Source organism: Nannobrachium achirus, assembly GCF_963921795.1.
Source record: "Nannobrachium achirus genome assembly, chromosome: 22".
NCBI lineage: Eukaryota > Metazoa > Chordata > Actinopteri > Myctophiformes > Myctophidae > Nannobrachium > Nannobrachium achirus.
In genome coordinates, this window is record NC_137829.1 from 38,167,798 (window position 1) to 38,192,125 (window position 24,328).

The 24,328-nt window shown below is 40.8% G+C and overlaps 1 protein-coding gene across 1 annotated transcript in view; it reads left to right on the forward strand.

The window, feature by feature from the left end:
• The window catches only part of mlphb (melanophilin b), a gene marked incomplete at both ends in the record, with an annotated part of 57,211 nt that overhangs the window by 18,634 nt on the left and 14,249 nt on the right, over nt 1-24,328 (forward strand). Inside the window, 5 exons of the mRNA XM_080752888.1 lie at nt 2,093-2,134; nt 11,056-11,120; nt 20,712-20,807; nt 21,564-21,741; nt 23,614-23,837. Of these exons, the coding sequence (XP_080609014.1) occupies nt 2,093-2,134; nt 11,056-11,120; nt 20,712-20,807; nt 21,564-21,741; nt 23,614-23,837 (605 nt within the window). The remainder of the gene's footprint in view (nt 1-2,092; nt 2,135-11,055; nt 11,121-20,711; nt 20,808-21,563; nt 21,742-23,613; nt 23,838-24,328) is intronic.

Below are 24,328 nucleotides of genomic sequence, written 5' to 3' on the forward strand. Positions count from 1 at the left end.
CTATTTGAGGACATGATGTTCTAGTATAGTCCTGATGGAACTTTTGGTTTGCAGCAGGGCTACATAACATGTATTGTGATTCTAGCAACATAATATGAAATCACAATAAATAAAACTGATAGAAGTTCATGTATGGAGCACAAAGACATAAAACAGATGCTGCAGACATGTAGGGTTAAACTTTAGAGCATTGTGAGTCCCAGTCTTAGTGACTTCTCAAAAGTGAAGTATTTCCTTTTTTTTCAGACAGTAAGCCCACCGCAGCACGTTGCCAAATCTCACAGAGGGATTTTAATCTCTTCCATCTTCTCTGAGATTTTCCGGCTCTGGCCTCCTCCAGCTGTGTGTGCTGAGCACTTTCAGAGAACAGTCCACGTCTCGACTCTGAATGTCATCCGTCTTCTATCCTCAAGCGACCAGCAGTACTCAGGAACTCACAGTGTTAAGACGAACGGGCGTCATTAACAGAGTTATTATTGATGCTGTGATGAAAAGCCCTATTTGTGTTCGTTGCGTGTGTTTGAAGTCCAACGCGGTGACGACGGGCGACTCATCAATGTCTCGTTAGCATCGTCTCCTCTCCCTTGTCTCATGGGCTCAAACATGATGTGATAACATCCTTCTACTCTAGGCCTGAGGCTGAAGACACATCTGTGATAGGATGTGTAGCGTGGGCATTATGTAAACAGAGGAGCATCCCAGCAGGAGAAAGATAATATCTGTTCCTACCGGGATGTGAACTTGAGCCAAACTGCCAAAGAATAGATACTCAAAGTTGAATATTACACAACTCCAAGTGTAAGTTGCTCAGTCAAATAATGTGCTTTAAAGTAAAAAGAGTAGCCTACTTGCTTTTAGAAATACTTGGTATACAAGTTAAAATTTCAAAGTACATTTTCTTTAATGACAATCCATTGCTGTATTAAAATGTAGACATTTTCCAGAAATGTTCACAAAAAATATCAATAATTCTGAAAATAACAGTTTACAATGTGTCGCCATGCATTGCATTGCTTGAGTGGTAAAATCGAATAATCGAGGTACAATATTTGTCTTTGAAATGTAATGGAGTGAGAGTCTAGTAGCCTATAAAGTAGTACAGCTATTCACAAAAGGTACTTACTGTAAGTACAGTACTCAATTAAAGGCACTTTAATATGTCCAGCACTGGATGTGACCATAATGTCCTTAATATAACTTGCTCTGATTGAAAATGCATTGTATTATCGCTCTACGGTAGAAGCCTCATTTGCCCAAAACTTTTACTTTTCAAGATTCAAATTTAAAAATAGCAGCTACAGTTGTACATTGGCTATTTCTGCTACTTTTGTGTGACACCACAGTACAAACAAAGTTGGATATTAATTTACGAAGAAAAAAAATATAAGAGGCGACAATATCAGTAACTATGCAGCATTTCATCATAACACAGCCGGTTGCCAAGTGAGGTCACAGACATCACTACGAGATCAATGGGTTTATAAGAGGCTCCTGGTACCGTTTACACTGAGTCACCCAGGAGGATTGTGGGAAGGGACGCAGAGTGAGACGGGCGGTTTGCTGGGGCCATGCATGTGATCATCCAATCACATGTCTCTAATTCTCCACTATAGAGATCAAGGGGGGGGGGGGGGGAGAGAGAGAGCGAGAGAGAGAGAGAGAGAGAGAGACTGATAAGGCAAGAAGAACAGGGATAAAGTGAGAGAGGGAGGCTGACGGGAGGGGCGAGAGTAGAATAGAGTGAGAGAGCCCGGAGGTTCATTTGTAAACCTCACATATGTCATACACATGTATATGATATTGTGTACCGTATGTGTATGTCGTCAAGTGTGTTGAATAGTTGTGATGTGAGCCATACCTCATACTGTGTGCTCATGTTCAAAACAGTCAATGGCAGATCAAAAGTTCACAACAGACAGACACACACACACACACACGCTCGCACGCACGCGTGCACACACACACACACACACACACACACACACACACACACACACACACACACACACGTTACTTGACTGTGGGCCCCTGGACCCTCAGAGTATTAAGGGTGTAATTTTTGTTTCATGATGTCTCCTCTTATGTTTTACAGAACCCAATGAATATGACACACAGAGCATCCCAGAGACCAGAGGTAGGTTCACAACCTTGCTTGGCATGTGGGACGGGCATTCTGCCTGATGGGAGACCCAGATCTATAGTAGCCAAGATGCTCAGATTTAAGGATAAGGAGGAGATTTTGAAAAGGGCAAAAACCCTCAAAGGTTCCAAGATTTTCATAAATGAAGATTTTTCTGAAAAAGTCCGCCTGAAACGGAAAGAATTAGTTCCCCTTCTCCTGGAAGAACGCAAAAAAGGAAACATTGCATATCTCAAATATGATCAGCTGATTTCCCACCCCCCTTCCCGCAAGCCTGTTGTAACCAAGGCTTCTGAGGCGACATCTGAGGCCGATTGAGTCAATGGCTTACGTTGAATATATCGTTTAATTGTATTTATTGTTTCTTTTAACTGTTATGGTGAATTCACACTTGGGTAACAGTCCTCTTACTGTCCCATCTGGTCTAACCAACTTGGAAATGGAACTGTCACAGTCTGCTGAATCTGTAGCTCTAACAAGTGAGAATGACAATGTAGATCCTCTCAATAGTTATTTTAATGACAAGATATTCAGTCTCATTGAAATTGACGTTAATAATAAATATAACATCTGCATTGATCCTGACCTGAATTGTCTGAAATACGCAAACGAATCGATCACTAGTGAATATTTCAATGTTGAAACATTTAACAGATTACAAGAAAGTATTAACTCCCACTCAAATATGTTTTCTACTTTTCACCTGAATGTTCAGCGCCTTACTAGCAGTAATAAGTATGACCGTCTTGTACATTATCTATCTTCACTGAATCAGGAATTTTCTATCATTGCTCTCTCAGAAACATGGCTCTCAGAATCAACAAAAAACCTATATGACATGTCTTTATATAATGCTATTCACTCCTGTAGATCAGAGAGAGAGGGAGGTGGTGTGTCAATTTATGTTCATAACAAGCTTCAATTTTATGTAAGGGATGATCTTGCTTTTGAGAGTCATACAACTGATGTTGAGTCACTCTTTATTGAAATACCTTCATGTTCACTTTTGGATGGCAAGAATGTTATAGTGGGATGTATCTATCGTCCCCCTGATACAGATATAACAACTTTCAATGATAGTTTGTCACTGATATTAGATTTAATTAATAAAGAAAACAAGTTATGTTTCCTGCTAGGAGACTATAACATTGATTTATTTAAAAAAGAACATGCAGCAATTGCTGATTTCCTAAATTCCATGTACTCTAACTGTCTTTATCCTGTGATTTACAGGCCAACAAGAGTGACCAGTTCTTCTGCCACTCTTATTGATAACATCTTTACAAATTCTTTGAACGATGTAGCACAATCAGGTATTCTACTAACGGACATATCAGATCACTTTCCTGTATTCCATTTTTCCTTGCCAAATAAAAGTGGACATGTAGAAACAAATAATAGCTATAAATTTCGAATTTTTAATGCTAAAAACATGGAGCAGTTTGGAAGGTTGATTGACAACATTTCCTGGGATGATGTTTATGAACATTCTTCTGTACAGCATGCTTATCATTCATTCATTAATTCTTTTAATTCTGTCTTTCATCGCTGCTTTCCTTTGGTTAAACCCAGGAAGAAAGCTGGTGAAGGTCTTTGGAAACCCTGGTTTACAACAGGTCTCAAAAAATCCTCCATTTAAAAAAACAAATTGTATAAAAAATTCCTCACTAATCCGACTCCACTTAATTCTGCGATTTATAAAAAATATAAAAATAAATTCATTCATCTATTGAGGATGTCAAAGAAAATGTACTTTTCTAATAAATTCAGAGAATCATCAGACATCAGATTCACTTGGAAGGTTGTCAATGAACTTCTTAACAAAAAAAAGTGTACTGCATCCCTCCCATCTCAGTTTAAAGATGGTGAAAAGATATATAATGACCCTGTGGTTATAGCAAATGAATTTAACCATTTTTTTGCAAATGTGGGATCATCTCTGTCAAAGGATATGGGAGTTCCCAATTGTAATCATTTAGATTACATTAAGGGTAACTTCCCTAGTATTTCGCAGTTTGAAGAAACTAATGAATCAGAGGTGTTGGAATTAATTTCCAACTTGAAGATATCAGCAGCTGGTCACGACGATATTGGTGCTTCATTGGTCAAATCAGTATCTTCTTCAATCATTAAACCCCTTATTCACATTTTCAACTTATCTCTGAAATCTGGGGAGGTTCCAAATGATTTAAAAATAGCCAAAGTTATTCCCTTGCATAAATCTGGTGATTCAAGAACTTTCAATAATTATCGCCCAATATCAATTTTACCATGTTTCTCTAAAATATTGGAAAAACTGGTTTATAACAGAATTTTGCACCATTTAAATGAACATAATATCTTATATGAGCACCAGTATGGTTTCAGAAAAAATCACTCCACAGATATGGCCCTCTTACAGCTGGTAGAAAAAATCTACTCATCCATTAATGACAAAGAATTTGCTCTTGGCATATTCTTAGATCTTTCTAAAGCATTCGACACTGTTGATTATACTATATTACTTGATAAATTATATAATTATGGTTTTCATGACGTAACATTGAAATGGTTGTCTAGTTATGTTTATAACCGTGAACAGTTTGTCTATGCTAATGGTTGTTGTTCATCCAAAGTTAAGATGTCATGTGGAGTTCCTCAGGGATCTATACTTGGACCCCTATTATTTCTTATTTATGTAAATGACCTAGCTGCTGTGTCTTCATCCTTTACACCCATTTTGTTTGCTGATGATACCAATTTGATTCTTACCCACAAAGATTTTGATTCGCTCATTAAGGAAGCTAATTCTGGCATAGCTATGCTTTCAGAATGGTTTCTTGCAAATAAATTATCTCTAAATATAAAGAAATCCAATTTTATTGTATTTGCAAGTAAAAACAAAAAATACTGTCATGATAGAGCTAAGATTTCTATTGGTGGGATCGAAATTAATCAAGTTTCATCCACCAAATTTCTAGGTGTCCTAGTCGACGAAAAACTGTCTTGGAAAGAACACATTCATACGGTAACCAACAAAATTTCAAGATCTCTTGGTATCATCAGAAGAATCAGGGGTTTGGTTAATCAGGCTTGCCTCTTAACACTTTATTACAGTTTAATTTATCCATATCTCATTTACTGCAATATTGTTTGGGCAAGTACATATCCATCAAATTTACACAAATTACTCATTGCCCAAAAGAAATTTGTAAGAATAGCTACTTCTTCTTCCTATTTGGCCCCATCTGCCCCTCTGTTTAGAAAATTAAATGTATTATCTATCTATGACATTAACATAGTCCAATCCTGTTCTTTCATTTATAAATGTACATACCTTTCAAATATGCTTCCTAGACCTTTCAAAGAATATTTTAAGACCAATTCACAATTTCATGATTATAATACTAGACAATCGGACAATCTTCATCCTCCCTTTAGTCGCATCACACATAGCCAGTTCTCCATTAAAGACAGAGGTTCTTCATTCTGGAATACACACATACTTATTGCCAAATCCTCATCTTCAATTAGTAATTTTAAACATAGATTGAAGGCCAGCCTGATAAATCAAGCCTCTACATTTAATTCTACCACTTAAAGTGGCCATGCTTCTGCATACGCGCAAGCACGCACACACGCACACGCACACGCACGCACGCACACGCACACATACGCGCAGACACACACTTTCGAGGGAAAATAGTTTTTTAGTTTTCTAGTTTGAATATTGTGTTTCAACTTTACTTGTTTATTACTTAAGGTGAGAACCTTGTATAAGCCCTTTATGGGCTTCCTTTCTCGCCTGCACATATTTTCATGCTTTTTTTTTAATAATGTTAACATGTATTGTTTGTTTTCTTATTGTGCAAATAAATCAATCAAATCAAATACATACATAATACAGACAAAGCACCGCTCAAAACTCCGGGTCCATTTGGGTCATAACACATATTGTATTTTATTCTGTGTTCACTGATTATATTACTATTGCTATTCCACTGAGACACTGAGATCATATTCTCTGTTTTTAGAAGATCTTGTAGTCACATTAGTCTCAAATGTTCATTATGACGCTGGTTTGATTACAATGAATCATGATTCATGATTCGGGGTTGTTGGAGTTAGTTGTCCCCGTTACTGAAGCCTTTCATTAATGAGAACATTAAGCCTCTAGAATGTTTGTAGCTTGTGGGTGCCAGAAGGCTGCGGCTAGGCTGGCATTAGCTAGGCTGGCATTAGCTTGGCATGCTTAGCCGGGGGCCTGGAGGCATGCCATGTGCAGGAGGGGTAGTAAAAGAAGGCTAGGGAAGTTTTAGTCACTGAGTCGGTGAGTTTTGCGATTCGTCAGCATTTGCTTGTGTGTGTGTGTGTGTGTGTGTGTGTGCTAAAAAATGCCATTCATTTTAATGAAATGCGGGTTTTTAAAACCTTGGAACTACATAATTAGACCATAGTAACCACCTGTTTTACCCTAGCAACCACTCGTTAGACCAAATATTAGAGTTATAGTAACTGCATATTAGACCCTAGGAACTAGCTTTATCCTAAAAAAAATCTAATATCACTCAACACTATCAACACTTTTAACATTTACTTTAACACCTTTAAAACCTTTAGAACCTTAAACGTTTAACACCTTTAACCCCTTTAACACTTACTAGAGCGTCTAGTCGGCGACCTGGCGTGAAAACAATCAGATCTCTGCTTCCCTGGCGTTCTTTTCACCTCATTCATAGATAAAGCCCTTTTTATGAGTAGTTTTTTCAGAGTAGAATGGAAATCAATGGAGCCTAGAGCATCCATTTTCTCTCTCTCTCTCTGTGCTACGGAGTGACGTATGACTAGGGTCATTCACAGGTCACAGCATGCACGCAGCACGCTGTACAGTTAACCCTTTGTTGTCTCGTTCATGAACGAGACAACTCCTTTTGGCAGGGTGAGCCCTAGTGGCCTTAACTTGTTACTGAAAGAGTTTGGCACCCAAGTTGTTAATTAATGCAAACCTCATTATACTTGTTGTCATATATGGAAAGGACACAGGCCATATGTTTGCCTGTGTCCATTTAAGCCCATATATGAACATCAGAACACGTCATACTGATGACATTCAATACGTAAACATGGCTTTTTTTGTTGACTCATGTGGCGTACGACCCGTACGTGATGTCAGAGCCTTTTATGATGTGATGTCACAATGAGTCAGCGCTTGCGGCTAATTTCCTCAGAAACAGCCTGATGTCAACAATCATCTCCGCATACGGAGATTCCGAACGTTTCGCGCCGGTTTGGGAAAACCGCGAATCGGTCCGAGGCCCAGCACTGCACTCCGCGCCGCGGCGGGGAACGCGGCTGCCGAATCTGAAGCCGGTGGGACGAACGGTTCTCGAGTTACGCGGATGATTTTTGTTGACTCATGTGGCGTACGTGATGTCAGAGCCTTTTATGATGTGATGTCACAATAAGTCAGTGCTTGTGCCGTTTCCTCAGAAACAGCCTGATGTCAACAATCAGCTCCGCATAAGGAGATTCCAAACGTTTTGTGCCGGTTTCGGAAAACCGCGCGCCGGGTCGGGTCGAGGCCCAGCACTGCACTCCGCGGTGGGACGAACAGTTCTCGAGATACGCGGATTACATACACATAGACAGACACGCAGACACGCAGAGACTTCTCGCATTTATAGTACGATAAAACTTATATCAATAAATACTTAATACTATCACCATTCTTAGCCCACTCCGTTTCTCCAGGAACAGAGCTTTCTATTTAGTAGAACCAGAGTGTATAGTGTAGTGAACGAACAAAACAAAACACAAACAGTTAACATAATCATCGCAATCACATACAGTACTAATACACAATGGGGCCCTTCAACATACATGGTGTACAAAAGAGTGCCAGCTCTACTAACCTTATTAAATCGTGGAACCTTGTATCTCCTTGTTTAATGGTAAGAATGTGGCCGTCTGAGTGTGTGTTATTAGACACTCAACAGACCAGAATACCAGCTGTTCACATCCGTGAATGTCCTGCAACCCAGCCTTTGGGTCACGGCCATGCAAAACAACTGAGAAACACGGTTCTGTTATCCAGTGGCGTAAAGTAACTAAATACAAGTACTTAAGTACAATTTTGAGGTTTTTGCACTTTACTTTACTTTATTTCCAATACTTTTACTTGCACTCCACTACATCTCGGATCCAAATATTGTACTTTTAGGAATACAAAAATAGACGATCTACGATGCGACACATTGCTGAAAGCTGCGCAAGACCATAAATCCATGCCATTCCCATTGAAATGCATTGGCGGAATCCACTCTCGTAGGTAGAATATTTTCTATAGGTAGAGTATTTCTACATTTCAGTATTGAGAAAGGTATTTACTATGAGAAACGTCACAGCTTGTCCACGTCCGTGTACACATTATACTACCCAAGTCTATGGGTTTGCTGCTCTGATATCATGCTCTGATGTCACTGTGATGTCAGGGGAACCATTCTACCAGAATGGGTTTGCCGCTCATGCTCTGGATTCACTGTGATGTCACACTAACAGAATCCCTTTTATGCCCATATATGGAGTTCCCTAATGTCATCAATATTATTGATGCCCTGTTAGAGAGATCCCTGTGATGCCAGGGGGTAAATCCCTTTTATGCCCATATAGGGAGATATGAAAATCCCTGTGATGCCAGGGGAACAAATCTCTTTTATGCCCATTTATGGAGATCCCTGATGTCCACATCCCTGATGTCCACCTTGTGGCGTGACCTCGCCCTAAAGGGCGTCTTACTAGTACTTTTACTTAAGTAAAACATGTGAGTACCTTTTCCACCACTGCGTCCATGAATGTCCTGCAACCCAGTCTTTGGCCCAACCGCTGAAAAATACGGTTCTGTTATCCCTCAGATTTCAACCCTACTACGTATATGACTCTTTTGAAACGCTGTTCCTTAGGTTTTTCTGTCTCGGATGTCTCTCTCTGTGTTTCTGATCTGTCGTTCTCACTTCCAGTCTCGCTCGGCCGTCCTTTGCTCGCCAGCTCCCATCCTGTGCGTCTCCTTAATTCAATAAAGTGGATCAGAATGTAGTGGAGAAACGAGGCTGGCTCATAAACACGCTCATAAAAAATGGACTGACAAACAATGTGTTTCTGTTCCCTATCTCTGGTGGTATGTGTAGCCATGCCAGATAGAAATATAAAACATTTGATTTGATGCTTCTTGTTATGGAAGCTGTTCTGTAAGCAAGCGCCTAGCCGAGGCTGTGCTGCTCCTTAACACCCAACAGGACCAACGTGGATCGAACCCACTGACACTGCCATTGTTTTGCGCCCCTTGAGGTCCCAGCAAACATTTTGAGGTATATTAGACATCTAATATACATCTAAACTTATACCAGACGTCTAAGTTTATACGTATAAAAATGGTCTAGATTTGCAAGTTTTTTAGACGTCTAAACTTAGACTAGACGTCTAATATATACGTCTAATAGACGTCTAAGTTTATGTAAGCAATTTACCCCGAGTGAGAGGACATTATCAGAGCATAATGTCCGACCCCGAGTGGTAAATAGCTTTTCTACCACTTTTTCCCTTATACATGAAAGAAAACACATAGTTGTAACTTGCAAGGATCTTAAGTTACAATCATTATTGCCTATAAAACTTCCGCGAGACAGCAGATAGTTCCACCAACAACATCTTCTACTCACCAACAGATGGCGCCAACTCCATACTAATCCATGCGTCTAGCTTACAGCTAAGCTAACGTCAGTTAGAAGTACCGTTCCGGCCGTAAATAGAGGCTGTTCGCTTCCAGAAAGGCATAGGTTCAGAGAAAAGGGGCTTTAAAGTTGGCGGATTGCATTGGATCCAAATAAATCGGCGACTATAGCATGCACGTTAGTGAACATAGGACCGTTGCCACGGTCATTTGTTGGTTGGGGGAAAGGTGTTCCGACTACCTCCTGAAGTCCCCGGATGTACACTGAGGCTCATTGATCTCGGACAAGTCCTCACACAACTTTGCGGCAGTAGTTCTCTCATAACCTCCGGAATTTAGCCAATCAGAATCCAGTATTTGAACACGTGACTCGAAAAAGTGGTAGAAACCTGGGTCTAAATTTAGACTTCTAATAGACGTCCGGCCGTAAGGTCTAAATATAGACGTCTATTAGACGTCTAAATTTAGACCCAGGTATAAACTTAGACGTCTATTAAACGTATATTAGACGTCTAGTCTAAGTTTAGACATCTAAAAAACTTGCATATCTATACCTCTGGTAGACCATTTTTTATATGTATAAACTTATACTTCTAGTTCAAATTGTTTAGTGGGGCACGTTGTGAGCTTGTAGATCTGCTATTTTCAGAGTGCAACACCCGAGTGCAACCAAACATAAGCTGACTTGTCTTTTAGTTCTACTGGATATCTTCTCCACTCGTCCCTCCCTAACATTTTAGTCTAGTTTCTATTTGTTGATGCAGGATCTCAATTTACAAGCTTTTTTGGTTGTATCCTTTTAGTTGACCTTGTACCAGTGAACTCTACTGTCATGAAACTGTATCTTTTCCTATGCAAAGTCTTCAATGAATCAATCAAAAGATGAAATTGTCAATTTAGTCTTATATTTAGTCATCATAGCTTAGTTTTTATTTTGTTTTCGTCAGTGAAACATTTAGGTAGTTGACAAACATTTTAAGTCATAGTTTTAGTCGACAAAATAAACACTGGCACACACTAGTGAGTCTATATTATTTGTACAAAATATACACATTAAAAGTTTGCCAGCATGTTATATTCCCTGAAAAGGGTGCAAGAGGAAAGGCCATGGGGTCACCAAAATCAGTATGGTTCATTAATTGTTATTATTATTATCGTTATTATTTTTAAAGCATCCCATTAACAGCAGCATGTCTGTTTTCTTCCTCAGTGGACGGATATGAGGACACAAACTACAACAACATGGATGCCACAGATGGACAAAACTACAAAGGGGTAGGCCCACTGCACTGATGTTTGAGAATGTTTCGTCACATTTGTGACATTAACTTTGTTCATCAACGCAAAAAGCTTTTGATTACTTTACCGTCCGAGCCTAAGGTACCCCAGAATTCACTGCAGGCTTGGTTCTCGAATAGTTATAGGGCATTGCGCCTAGTGGCCCCTACTGGCAGGGGGGAGAATAGCTGTAGTTTTTGGATATATCACAGGTCCAACATATGCAGACATGAACTGGCACTGTGAAATTCAGAGATAAAAAGACTACGAGATATTACAGAAAGTCAGAAACGACCCCGGCAGTCAAGTATTATATGGAACTGGCATGCCAAATAAATACAATTGCTATTACAAATCCTTTTTTGTAATAATCATTTTACCAGTATTCTACCAATATGCCAGGGTGACAGAGCACTCCCAAACCCTCATAGATCTCGTCGTAACCACTGACAAGTCCAAAGTCACCGCTAGTGGGGCTATTGTATGCGGTCTTAGTGATCATTATATGATCTACTCTACCCGAAAAATACACAAACCCAAGGCTAGTGGCCACAGAACTGTCGTAGCTAGAAGCCTGAAGAACTACTCCAGTGAGGCTTTTAATTTCAAACTAGCGGGTGTAGACTTTTCCCCAGAGCTGCAGTGTACAGATGTCGAAGAAGCATGGTGTGGGTTTAAAACCAAATTGACCAATGCTCTAGACGACGTGGCCCCCTTGAATACCACCAGGGTTAAAGCCCGCCAAGAGCCATGGTATAACTCAGATATTGCAGAATCAGCTAAACTCAGAGACAAAAAATACGATGAAAAACGAAAGTGCTGCAAAAAGCTCAGTAAAAAATTCAACCCTGACCTCAAAATCCACGTTGAGCATCTTACTGCTCAATGCAAGAGACTCAGAAACCAGACAACCGCCCTAGTTAGATCCGCCAAAAAAAACTACATCGACGACAAAATCGATGAATACAAAAACAAACCACGAGACCTATGGAAGTTGCTTAACAACCAATTAGGCTTAAAATCAAAAACCATATGCCACAACATAAACATCAAAACGGACGCCGCTCTCATTTCTGACAAAGGTGAAGTGGCTACCCATCTTAACAAAACCTTTACCACCACAGCCCGTTCACTGGTCGAAAGACTGGTCGCCCCATCTGGGCGGTATGGTGTAAAATTTGTTAAAAAATTCTACAAAAAACTGGGCGTCAGAAAAGACAGCTTTAAACTTTCCACAGTGACAACTGATGAGGTGTTTAAAAAATTGAGCGCCCTACCTCAACACAAGGCCACTGGCCTTGATAAAATCCCAGCTAGATTTCTCAGAGATTCAGCCGCCACCATTGCTCCAATCATTACCCACATAATTAACCTTTCCATCGAACAGGGTCATGTCCCCCAGGACTTCAAACTAGCAAAAGTAACCCCCCTGCACAAAAAAGGTAGCAAACTAGACCCTGGAAACTACCGCCCCGTTTCCATTCTTAGCTCCATATCCAAAGTCATGGAGAAAATAGTCTACGAACAGATTGCAAGATATCTCGATGAGAATAATCTGATTTACGAGTTCCAATCTGTATTCAGAGAATCCCATTCCACTGACACATGCCTTCTCTATTTGACTGACCAAATCAAACGCGAAGCGGACCAGGGCAAATATAGCGGCATGGTCATGATGGACCTCCAGAAGGCATTTGACACCGTGGATCATGCTATTCTGATTGAGAAACTAAAAGCCATCGGTCTTGACAGCGCAGCAGTGAGCTGGATGCAATCTTACCTGGTGGGGAGGGAACAGGTGGTGGAGATTAACGGTACCCTGCCCCCCCCCCCCCCCTCCCAGTAAGCTGTGGTGTTCCTCAAGGTAGCATACTGGGACCTCTGTTGTTCCTAATATATGTGAACGACATGGCATCTGCTTGCGACTGCAACCTGTTCCTGTTCGCGGATGACTCGGCTCTCCTAGTCTCGGGCAAGGACCACTTGCAGGTTGAAAAGACATTTAACTCTGAACTGAGTAAGATCTGCACATGGCTTAACGACAACAAATTGTCAATTCACCTGGGAAAAACCGAGTCCATCCTCTTTGGATCAAATCATAACCTCAAAAAGGTAGATGACTTCACAATCAAAGTGGGTGACAAGGTCATAACACGAAAAAACTAAATCTCTTACTTAGGATGTATCCTTGAAGCTAATCTTTCCAGCGAAAAGATGACTTCTAAAGTAATAAAAAAAATCAACCAACGAACTCGTTTCCTACAGAGGATCGCCCCAATGGTCAACTTCAACACACTGAAGACCATAGCTGGTGCAATAATCCAGCCCCTCTTTGACTACGGAGTCCACGTATGGTATTGTGACGCCCCACAAGCCCTAAAAACTAAACTCCAAACAGCCCAAAATAAACTAATTAGGGTCCTGCTTAACCTTCCCTATCAGACTCACCTCACCGCTACTCACCAGTTAAAAGTGGGGTGGCTCAGAGTAGATGACAGAGTACAGCAACTTGCAATGGGCCTGGTGTACAAGATACACTACACCACCATGATACCCAAATACCTGTCAAAATACTTTATAAACGTTAAGGATGTCCATAATTACAACACCAGAGGCAGTGCCACAGATCACGTTCAACCCAGAGTCAACTCAAAGAAAGGGTCAAACTCGTTCTTCTGCTATACCACAAAAATGTGGAATGCCTTACCGAAGGCCATAAAGGAGTGTGGATCACTAGCATCCTTTAAAATTGCCCTGAAAAACCACTTACAGGCAGCAGCCGTTCGCAACTGGTAAAAACCTAGCTCAACCCTCCCCTCCCCTGCCCCTTCCTTGTATATACTTACTGTTTGTTTAGACTTACTGTTTTCTTTTTTTTTTCCTTTTCTTTATATCTACTGCATAGTACTGTGTTCTATTTGTCTGTCATTCAATGTTATATGAGATACTTAAATGGTTTCCTGTTGAAATAAGCTTAGTCTTTTCATGGATCTCCTTTTAGTAGACCTTGTACCAGTGAACTGTACCGTCATGAATCTGTACATTTTCCTATGCAAACTTCTAATAAAGCCTTCAATCAATCAATCAATGCCAATGATTGACTGCTCCATGGAATCTCTAAATAATAACATTCAACAGGCCTGGCAGCCTGGCGTGGATGTATAACCCAACACCCCCCCCCCCCCCCCCCCCCCCCCTTATTTTGCTGCAGTAATCATAGGTCAGCCTAATCATCATGCAAGTTACACAGCACTTCACGCTTTTCACCCCCGATTAACGCTGAGTACAGGTCTTCTCGGATCCACTCGGATTTTACACACATAATGATAAACAGACCCGGGACCAGTGGTGGAAAAAGTGCTACATTTCTTTACTCAAGTAGAAGTATCAATACTGCAATGTAGAAATACTCTGTTAAATGCCGGGAATTCAAAAGTTCAAAGGTAGACTACTTGTATCAAAATGTACTTAAAATACCAACAGTAGAAACTAAGTAGCCTACTTATTACGCAGAAGGTCCCATTTCACAAGTTTTAAATGTAAAAAATAAAATAAATAGATAAAAACATTTGAAAACTTCTACAAGCTCCGAATGCGTCACACTAATAATCAAGATCTGCAAAGTAACTAGTAAAGGTCTACGGTTTCAAATAATTGTAGGTTAGTAAAAAGTACAATATTTGTCTCTGAGATGTAGTTGAGTTAAAGTACTGAAAATTGGAAATACTCCAGTAAAGTAAAAATACCTCAACTTTGTACTTTAGTAGACTACATGTACGTAGTTACTTTACACCACTGCCCGGGACCCAAGGTAATAGAATCTAAACCGACCCGGACCGAATTGACCATTATAATAAAACTGACCTTGCGTCTCTCGGGTGTTGTCTGGTATTTTTGGGTGGACCCGTGAAGACCTCCACTGTGCGGATAATCAGGGGTCATCGCCATGTTGGCTTGTGTTGGACATTTTTGTGAACGTTTAATTTTTGCCACAGACACACAAAATGAGCAGACAATAAAATGACCAGAAACACATAAAGAGCCAGCCCTGAATGTCCATAACAGGTCTGTTACTCTGAAAATGTTCAAAGAAAAAAAAAAGAGAATGTTCAAAGACATTTGTACACTGTCAGAGTTGAGGGGGTCCTTGCAAATAAAACATTTGAGAACCACCGGTACTAGTTGGACTCCTATAATGTGCCATAGTGTTGTAGTAAATCTGTGTCATACATATTCTGAAGAAAACCTGGAGACTTGACATTCAGTAAATATATATATAAATATTTTCTTTTTCATTTCCTGAAAATGTTTAATTTAAAATAGCTTATTCAGTTAGAAGTTTCCATCTCCTGGGCCACGTAAACGGAGGCAGAGCAGGCAGTCTGTCTGCTATCAAGATTTAACAGAATGCAACATACAGCGATTATGATGACCAGGCATTCGCTGTGTTGCAATGCACTGATGTCAAGGAGGAGCTGAAAGCTGCTGACAGGGTCCTCGTCCTGAACATTGTCCAGTGAACCTCAGAGAGTGAGTGTGATTGGTTGTCATGGTGCCCACAATGATCTCTAAGCCAAGCATGTACTGTAGTGCACGCGGTGCGTTTCACATGAGCATTCTTTGCTGTTGGCTTTCAACATTGAGTGGACAAAGTGAATTACGTACAGAACCTGCAGTTGGATTGTCTGGGGGAAGGGAGGGTGCATCTGCTTTTGATATCACTCTGTCATTCATTTTGTTGACCAGTGGGGCCATGTTTGCATACTTCTGGTCAGACTGATTTAAATTCATGCAGACCGTCATGACATATTTGACAAATTTACGATTTTCCTACTGAGAAAACGTTTATGGAGAATTTTGGTTGATATTTTGTGCATAAAGTCTTTACATCTAAGAAGCGTGTGTTTGGACATTCCATGCACGCTCATCCACAGAACTAGAAGCAGATTTACGGCCGGCCAGACAGGAGAACTGTAGCAGCCCTGGACCTCTTCATGTATGATTCAGGCTGATACACACATGCAGGGGCGTCACAAGGGGTAGGAAAGTGGGACTGAGTTACTGGGGCCCAAGGTGGAGGGGCCCTAATAACTTTATCTATTGAAAAATAGCAGATCTACAAGCTCGCAGCGCGGCACTCGGTGCCGCGCTGCGAGCTTGTAGATCTGCTATTTTTGAAAAGTTGTGATAATGTATGAAAGTCTTTGAATATATGTATTTTTTAAGCGAACATTTCTAACTCAAATTTTGCTTCTGGGGGTCCCTGGAACTAAATATTTTGAGATCGGGGTCCGTGGCCAAATACATATCATTTTGGGGGTCCTTGACATAGGTTTCTTGCACACATTTTCACGATTTTTCAAAAATAGCAGATCTACAAGCTCGCAGCGCGGCACTCGGTGCCGCCCTGTGAGCTTGTACATCTGCTATTTTTCAATAGTTAACATTCATGGGGGGCCCGCAGTGAATCCTTGTACCCAGGGCCCAGAATTTGGTGTGACGCCCCTGCACACATGGAAACTTTGTAAACATTACCTGGATGTGTCAACAGCAGTGAAATCACTTATATCAATTAAGAAGTCATATATCAAGAGAAAATCTTAACTGTAATGGGTGGCTTTTTGTTGAATTGTCTCATCTTCCCTGCTGGTAAAAAACTTTATATTATTTTACTTTAAAAATGTGCAGGCTCCCCTGTGGTCAGCACTTACAATTATATTTAGATTGTTATTCTCATTTATTTCACTGTGATGTGTACTATACTGTGCGTGCAAGAGAGAACAATGCAAACATACTTAGCTACAAACTACACACTATCTTGAGTGTTTAAATCTGAGTTGACCGATAACAGTCATGTACATTTACATCCAGGATTGTGCTGCATTTTTCACAGGTCAAAGCAGTGGCGTCAGTTCAGCAAAAGCTAGGGTATGGCAAAGATGGGAGTCCTCATGGAAAATAGGCATTACATTTTGTATAACACGGTTCTATTGTGAAAATAGCCGATCTACATGCTCACAACGCCTCGCGCTGCGAGGCGTTGTGACCATGTAGATCGGCTATTTTCACAATGTCTGTAAAACGGCTTTTGTCAGTTTTTTACATAGGTTTCTACGGTTTCTTGGCCTGGATATGGCAGCCTGGAATGGTTTTTCAAGTGCAGCTAAACTTCGCATGTTAGTAAACGTGTCACAATTAACAATAATGCATTGCACCTGTGCAGCTGACCTGCGGAACTTGGGAATATACCATTCTGTCAAGCTGGGGAGAATACAAGTGTGGAGAATATAATTATAATACCTTGTTAAAGTGACCATTTTGTTAAATTTTGCATTTGTAGTTATTGTACTGTAATTTAACAACATAATAACCAGCGCAAAGATACATTCATGGATTTATATTTAAAAGTAACTTTTATTTTCCCCCCTGGACCCAGGGTATGGCAGCTGCATACCCCTGCCATACCCAATTGACGCCCCTGCCTGGGTCAAAGATCAATCTCTGTTCTGGTGTCAGGCTCAGGCCGACTTTCGTCAACAGTTGGAATGACTCCACACACAGCTGGTCAGGGTTAAGGTTAGGCTTGGCGGAACACTCACTCCGCCCCGGTGCATCCTGGGTAAATACCAGGTTGTCATACATCACAACACATGAAAGAGTCTGCAGAAGGAGCTGAATGAGACTCTGGTTATGGTCACGAGCTAAGAACAGTCCACTGGAATTCGTCATAAAAGCTGGGACTACTATATTGTTTACACCACAGACTGCAATGTTGTACAGTGTGTTTATATTCAGTCAATGTCTGTTGGAGCAGGATAATATATTGCTGTGGATTTCTGAGTTCTGCTGGGTTCCAAAGCCTTTCCCTTTGTGTCTGCTTAATTGTGACTTTGAAAACCGTTCAAAACTGGATCTATTGGAAGTTTACAGGAAAGAATTCCAGTAAAAAAGAAAAAGAGGGGAAAAAAGTGTTGCTGCACACTCATCGTTCCGACACTAATTTATTTAGAAAAGGCCTATGTTAAAGCCGTCCATGCTGCCTTCATCAGGGTTAAGACACAAAGGATTACTGGGAAGCCACAAGTTGGGCTACCTTCATCCACTGTTATATAGTTCCACTTAGACACAGTGCCCTCTAGTGTTTATAATACAGTAGTGTAGCAGTCAGCATTATGAAAATGTCTCTCTAGCTTTAACAAGCTGAGAAAAAGCTGAGAAAGCAATTTTTTTTAATGTGCGCGTGCATTTGTGCGTGCGTGCATGCGTGCGTGTGTGTGTGTGTCAGGGCCACAAAAGGGCATGGGGGAGAGGAACAGGAACTGTAGGAGCGTTGTGGAAAGCCAGATTATGCATAATGTCCTACTTTCTGGTCATGGTTGTTGGGGGAAACAGGAGAGCAGAAACGAATTTTAATATGTTTAGGGCCTATATCAACGGAAGATCCATCAGACACAACAAACTCGTAACACGTATAGTTATTCTATCATGGATTACCTACATTCAGTGATTCTGGTCTTTTTGACATGAAATTGAAAGTATCTCGACTACAACGCGCTTAATAAATAAATAAAATTTGAGGTTGATGAAATTTGCCATGACAGTTGTGAGCTACACATTCAGTCTTTTGGAAAACTAGGGCGTGCAAAGGAAACCATGTACAGTTACAGCATGTGGACAATGCACATTTATGCTGACAACACTAGGCCAAAACAACCAACATTTTCCCTTTGGTGATAATGTGTCATCTTCTGTAATCTCCAATCTTTAGCCTGGTGTTCCAGCTCTAGACACCAGGTGAATGCAATTAACTCTGAAAATAGAAAATCAACAGTACCATCTGTAACATCTGGGGAACCAGACTCGGTGACCTCATAGTACACTACAGTTACAGGTCTCCAATATAATTGAATTCATATTTTAATGAAGATATTTGAGTGTTGACCTTGCACATTGCTGTTTGTTGCCCCATTGACAGTTCGTCCTCGCCTCGCTCACACTATAGCAGTAGTTTTCAATCTTTTCAGGCCGTGCCCACCCAAAATAATCATATTGTTTAACTGGGGAACCCCCACCCTGAAAAGCATTTGGAATTGTACAATTTGTGTGACGTGGTTCCGCAGATAATTATTGTGAAAATAGCTGATCTACAAGCTTACAAAGCCTCGCAAGGCAAGACATTGTGAGCTTGTAGATCGTCTATTTAAAAAACAATTGCCTCTTTCTAATATTATTTGACAATTTGGCCAATGTAAATGTTTGAACAGTTTTTATAGTATAGTGGCCGGTATAATGGCCAGTCTTTTATCTTTTCTTTCTTTTCTTTTCTTTTTTTTTTTGTATTAAAAATGTCTTAAAAGTCCTTAAAGAGGTGGTGCCATACCGGTAGTTTTGGTCCACTCCCCCCCCCCCCCCCCCCCCCCCCCTTCATGAGGGCATGAAGATGTTCAGTATTCAGTGACCTTAAATGAGCTTGACTGCACAGAATGCATGTTTTATTATTCTGCTTTATTCCATGAAATCATCTGGAACTGCTGTGGTTTCTTTACTACTTGGTTGACCGGAGTCCCTCAGGGCTGTAGGCCTATGCTTGCAATCTGGGAACACATTTGATCAAAAAGAAAAATGAAAAATAAAAGAGAGAAAGAAGAAATGTAGCTGAATCTGTCTTGAGAGATTACTGTGCTAGTACTGTTGTATTCTGTTTTCGCTCTCTCTTCTGCAAATAGCTGATCTACAAGTTCACAACGTATGTTTTGAGTTTGTAGATCTGCTATTTCCGGCAAAGGTTTTCCCACAGAATATGGATTCTGGGGTTCAAGTGGTTAGGGCTGTTGGTGTCTTCTACTTTCATTTTGTATTATTTCTCTTCTCTCTTCTCTTCTGTGTCTTCACCTCCCCTTTCTTCCCTTCTGTTTCTGTCCTTCTCCGTACCTCCTTGCCTAATATCGTTTACTAAAACTATGATGACGTTTTTCCGTCTACTACCTTTTTTCATTGACAAAAAGGAAATAAAAACTAAGCTAGGATGACTAAAACTAAGACTAAATATCTTGACAATTTCGTCAAATAAAAACTAGACTAAAATGAACCGTCGGAGTGGCGGGGTTTCGAAATGGGGGGGGGGGGGGGGCTTCAAAATGGGGGCTTTGAAATGGAAGGGCTTCAAAATGGAGACCTGTCCCCGATGTTAGGAGGTTGCTAGTTGAGAAGAGATCCAGACTAACTCTAAAAGTAATTTTAATTTAAGTTTGGTTGCACTATTTTCAACATGAAACCAGTGTAAAATCAGGCACCATCAAGCTGCCAAAATACATTTGTGTTGACAAAAACAACTGTAGCTTTAGCCGACTAAAATCTTACTAAAACCAAAACATTTCAGATGACTAAAACCAAATCAAAATGTGCAGTTAAAATGAACAATGGTCATTCTCTCTCATTGCCTCTCATCCCTCTCTTCTCGTACCACTCCTCTCTTTCTCTCTCTTGGTGATGCTGTTTCTTTTGATACCTTCTCTTGGTCACAGTGTTTCTCTCCTCTCTCCTTCTCTTTCTTGGTGACGGTGTTTCATGTCTCTCTGCTCTCTGAAGAAGAAAAAGGCCAGAAGGTTGCTCACGGTCCATCCTTTTGATTTCGATCTGGACCCTGACGACTCAACTGTGGAGTTGAGGAGACGTTCCTATCAGGTAGAAAACACCATGGAGTATCCAAACCATGAAGATACGCCAATAATTCTGCTCGTGTTGGTAGCCTACTCTGCTCATTTAACTAGATCTTTACCCATCTCCTCACCAGTCCCTAAGGAATTTATAGATAGCTAGATAGATCCAGCAAAATGCTCTATATACACCTGGGACTGCTTTTTACCATAGACTGTAGAAAAATATGGACGAATCGAAGCCATTGGTTTCTATGCAGCGCAAATGGCCCTTTCTACCCCTTGGAATGGGTGTCGCCATCATAGAATTGTAAAGGCATCAGAGATGCTATTGGCTGCCAACAGTCACGTGCAACGCAGGGATACATGGGAGAATGTGGTCGGAGCCTCCCGAAATACAGCACACGAAGAAGAACACAGCCGGCTGGTATTAGTTTAGTTGGCCACGCCAACTAAAGTATTTTATAAAGTATTTTTTAAGGTGTCTTTCTGATTCTAATTCTGATTCTGATTTACATTGAAATTATTACACTAAATTATGTTGTGAATTTCGATTTCCAGAAACAGTTCTGATAACATTTTAGGCGGGAAATACTGTAAATCTATAAATACTATATGTGCAAAATCATTGTCTGTCTGACTGTCTTTGTGTGTGTGTCCGCAGTTCACATATCTCAAGGACTAAATGCTGATTCATACAAAAACAGCAAGATCTACAAGCTACAGTTTCCAATTGTTGTTCTGGTCTGCTAGTGGTGCTGATGGATCCTTCTCTCCTCCATAGGTTCCTGGCTACCATGACACGGTGGAGGGAGATGTGAGCGAGTCGCTGATGACAGAGGCAGAGATGACGACCATGTTCAGCCACCTCCTGGAGGGCCAACATGGAGAGTCAGAGTACAACCCCAGTATCCAACGCCACTACAACCACAGAATGAGCCTTGGCACGGCTCCACGCACTGGTAAAACATGTGGCCACGAGAACTATCGTCAGACACCAGTGATGTAGAGTAACTAAGTACATTTACTCAAGTACTGTACTTAAGTACAATTTTGAGGCTTTACTTGAGTATTTCCAATACTTTTACTTCTTCTCCAATACATCTCGGATCCAAATATTGTACCTTTACCCCACTACAATTATTTGAAAACTCTAGTTACTAGATACTTTGCAGATATAAATTATAATATTATAAAATGTACCGTAATTGCCAGACTTTAAGCCGCGTTTTTTTCCCCATGTTTTGAACCCTGCGGCTTATACAACGGCTTATATAAAGGTTTTTACAGCTATAACGGCCAGTTAGTTCGTTTTACAATGGTCTTTAACAAGGATTTATAAATAGATTTATACAGATAATGGGGGCCAGTAGTCCGGGGCCTTAGGGAGATAGAATGGTAATTTCGTGCTAATCAGTCTAAAAGCGCCAAATTTTGCACAGATGTAGCCCAGGGCATGCTCTAATGATTTAGCTAGGGCGCCCGAGTCGGCGACTTTCGGGGTCGCCACAGCGGCCAAATCAAGTTGGGCTCCCATCGACTTTCTATCCAGAAGGAAAATACCCTGGGTATTTAAGTAGGATGTGAGGGGTCTAACTAGGGGTTTGTCATGATGCTGAATCCATTGCAAGCATTTGTTTTGCACAAAAAAACATTCCTTGGGCTATAAATGGTCCCAGAAAACGATGGTTTAGTGATGAAAAGTGATGAGTCATCACTTTTCACAGTTTTGTGGGCGTTTTCTGGTGCCATTTGTAGCCCAAGGAATGTTTTTTTGTGCAAAACAAATGCTTGCAATTGATTCAGCATCATGACAAACCCCTAGTTAGACCCCTCACATCCTACTTAAATACCCAGAAAAGAAAAAAAAATTCTGGGTATTTTCCTCCTGTATAGAAAGTCGATGGGAGCCCAACTTGATTTGGCCACTGTGGCAACCCCGAAGGTCGCCGACTCGGGCGCCCTAGCTAAATCATTAGAGCATGCCCTGGGCTACATCTGTGCAAAATGTGGCGCTTTTAGAACGGAAAATACCTAAGGCCTCCGACTACAGGGGCGCTCTAGCAGGAAGCAGGAGGGACACCTGCGGCTTACAGTCAGGTGCAGCTTATAGTCCAGCAATTACGGCATTAACCACTTTAGCTCTATTTTATAGGCTATTTTCAAACATTTTGTACTTTTCTTTTTACTTTTGGTACTTTAAGTATGGTTTGATGCCAATACTTTCATACTTTTACTCAAGTACATTTTGCATTCTGGACTTATTTAGTATTTCTATATTGCAGTATTGATACTTTTACTTACTTTTACTACCCTTACTTATGTAAAACATTCGAGTACTTTTTACACCACTGCTATCATCACACACATGCACGCACTAGTTAAGTTAATGTCAGGGCATGGTACCCAATATTTATAGAATGAATAACATTTTTGAAAGATAATAATAACGTGATCTAGTTCTTTCACTGACGCTAATTTGAAACTTGCCGACCTGATTCCAAATGACAAACAAACATTCCTACCACGTAACTGGAATCGTTCTGAAGGTCTGCCAATTCATCTGCGATGCTTTGTCTTATCTATCCTTCTCAAGGAATACTACAAAACAATGACGCAGGCGCATTGGCCAAACTTCACAGGCGCTTAATTAAATTAATTCATAAATAGCACCGCTCACATCACATTTTTGTGACATATTAAAAAGGTCTTAGATATCCATAAATTGTGGCACTTCACTATCATCTGGGGACCCCCCAAAAATCTTGTGGGGACACACAGGTTGAGAACCACTGATGTAACAGTAAACTATCTCTGATTCTGTCTCTACGCAGACGACATAATGCTGTACACAGACAGACCATACATGAGGACTCGCTCGCTCTCCCGACTCAGTCACTCCTCGTGTGGCAGCGGGAGTTTCCGCCACAGCAGCTACCTGCCAGGCCCGGATGACTTTGACATGGACGAGGACGAGTATCGCTACCCGCTGTATCAGAACCACTCTCGACTGCAGAGCCACGAGAGTCTCAACGCACAAGTCCTGCAACCACCAGAGGTAGAGTAAAATACACACACGTACCTGCACACATGCGCACAACCTATATTGGAAAATGTACATAGGAAGTATACAATATTATACCAATATTAGCATTACACAACTTTGCGTCATACAGACAGGAAATGTATATATTCAAAGCACTTTCAACCTGGTGCCCCTGTTTTAGGCAATTATTAAATTAATTCCAAAATTTGTATTACAACAAAGTATGGCAATACACACTCACAAACGCACGTGTGCGCACGCGCACACACACACACACACACACACACACACACACACACACACACACACACACACACACACACACACACAAACACAAACACACACACACACACACACACACACACACACACACACACACACACACACATACATACACACACACACACACACACACACACACACACACACACACACACACACACACACAATAGTTGCATGCTGTGAGTGGCAGTTCAAAGGCCTCATACACACATTGCATCAGT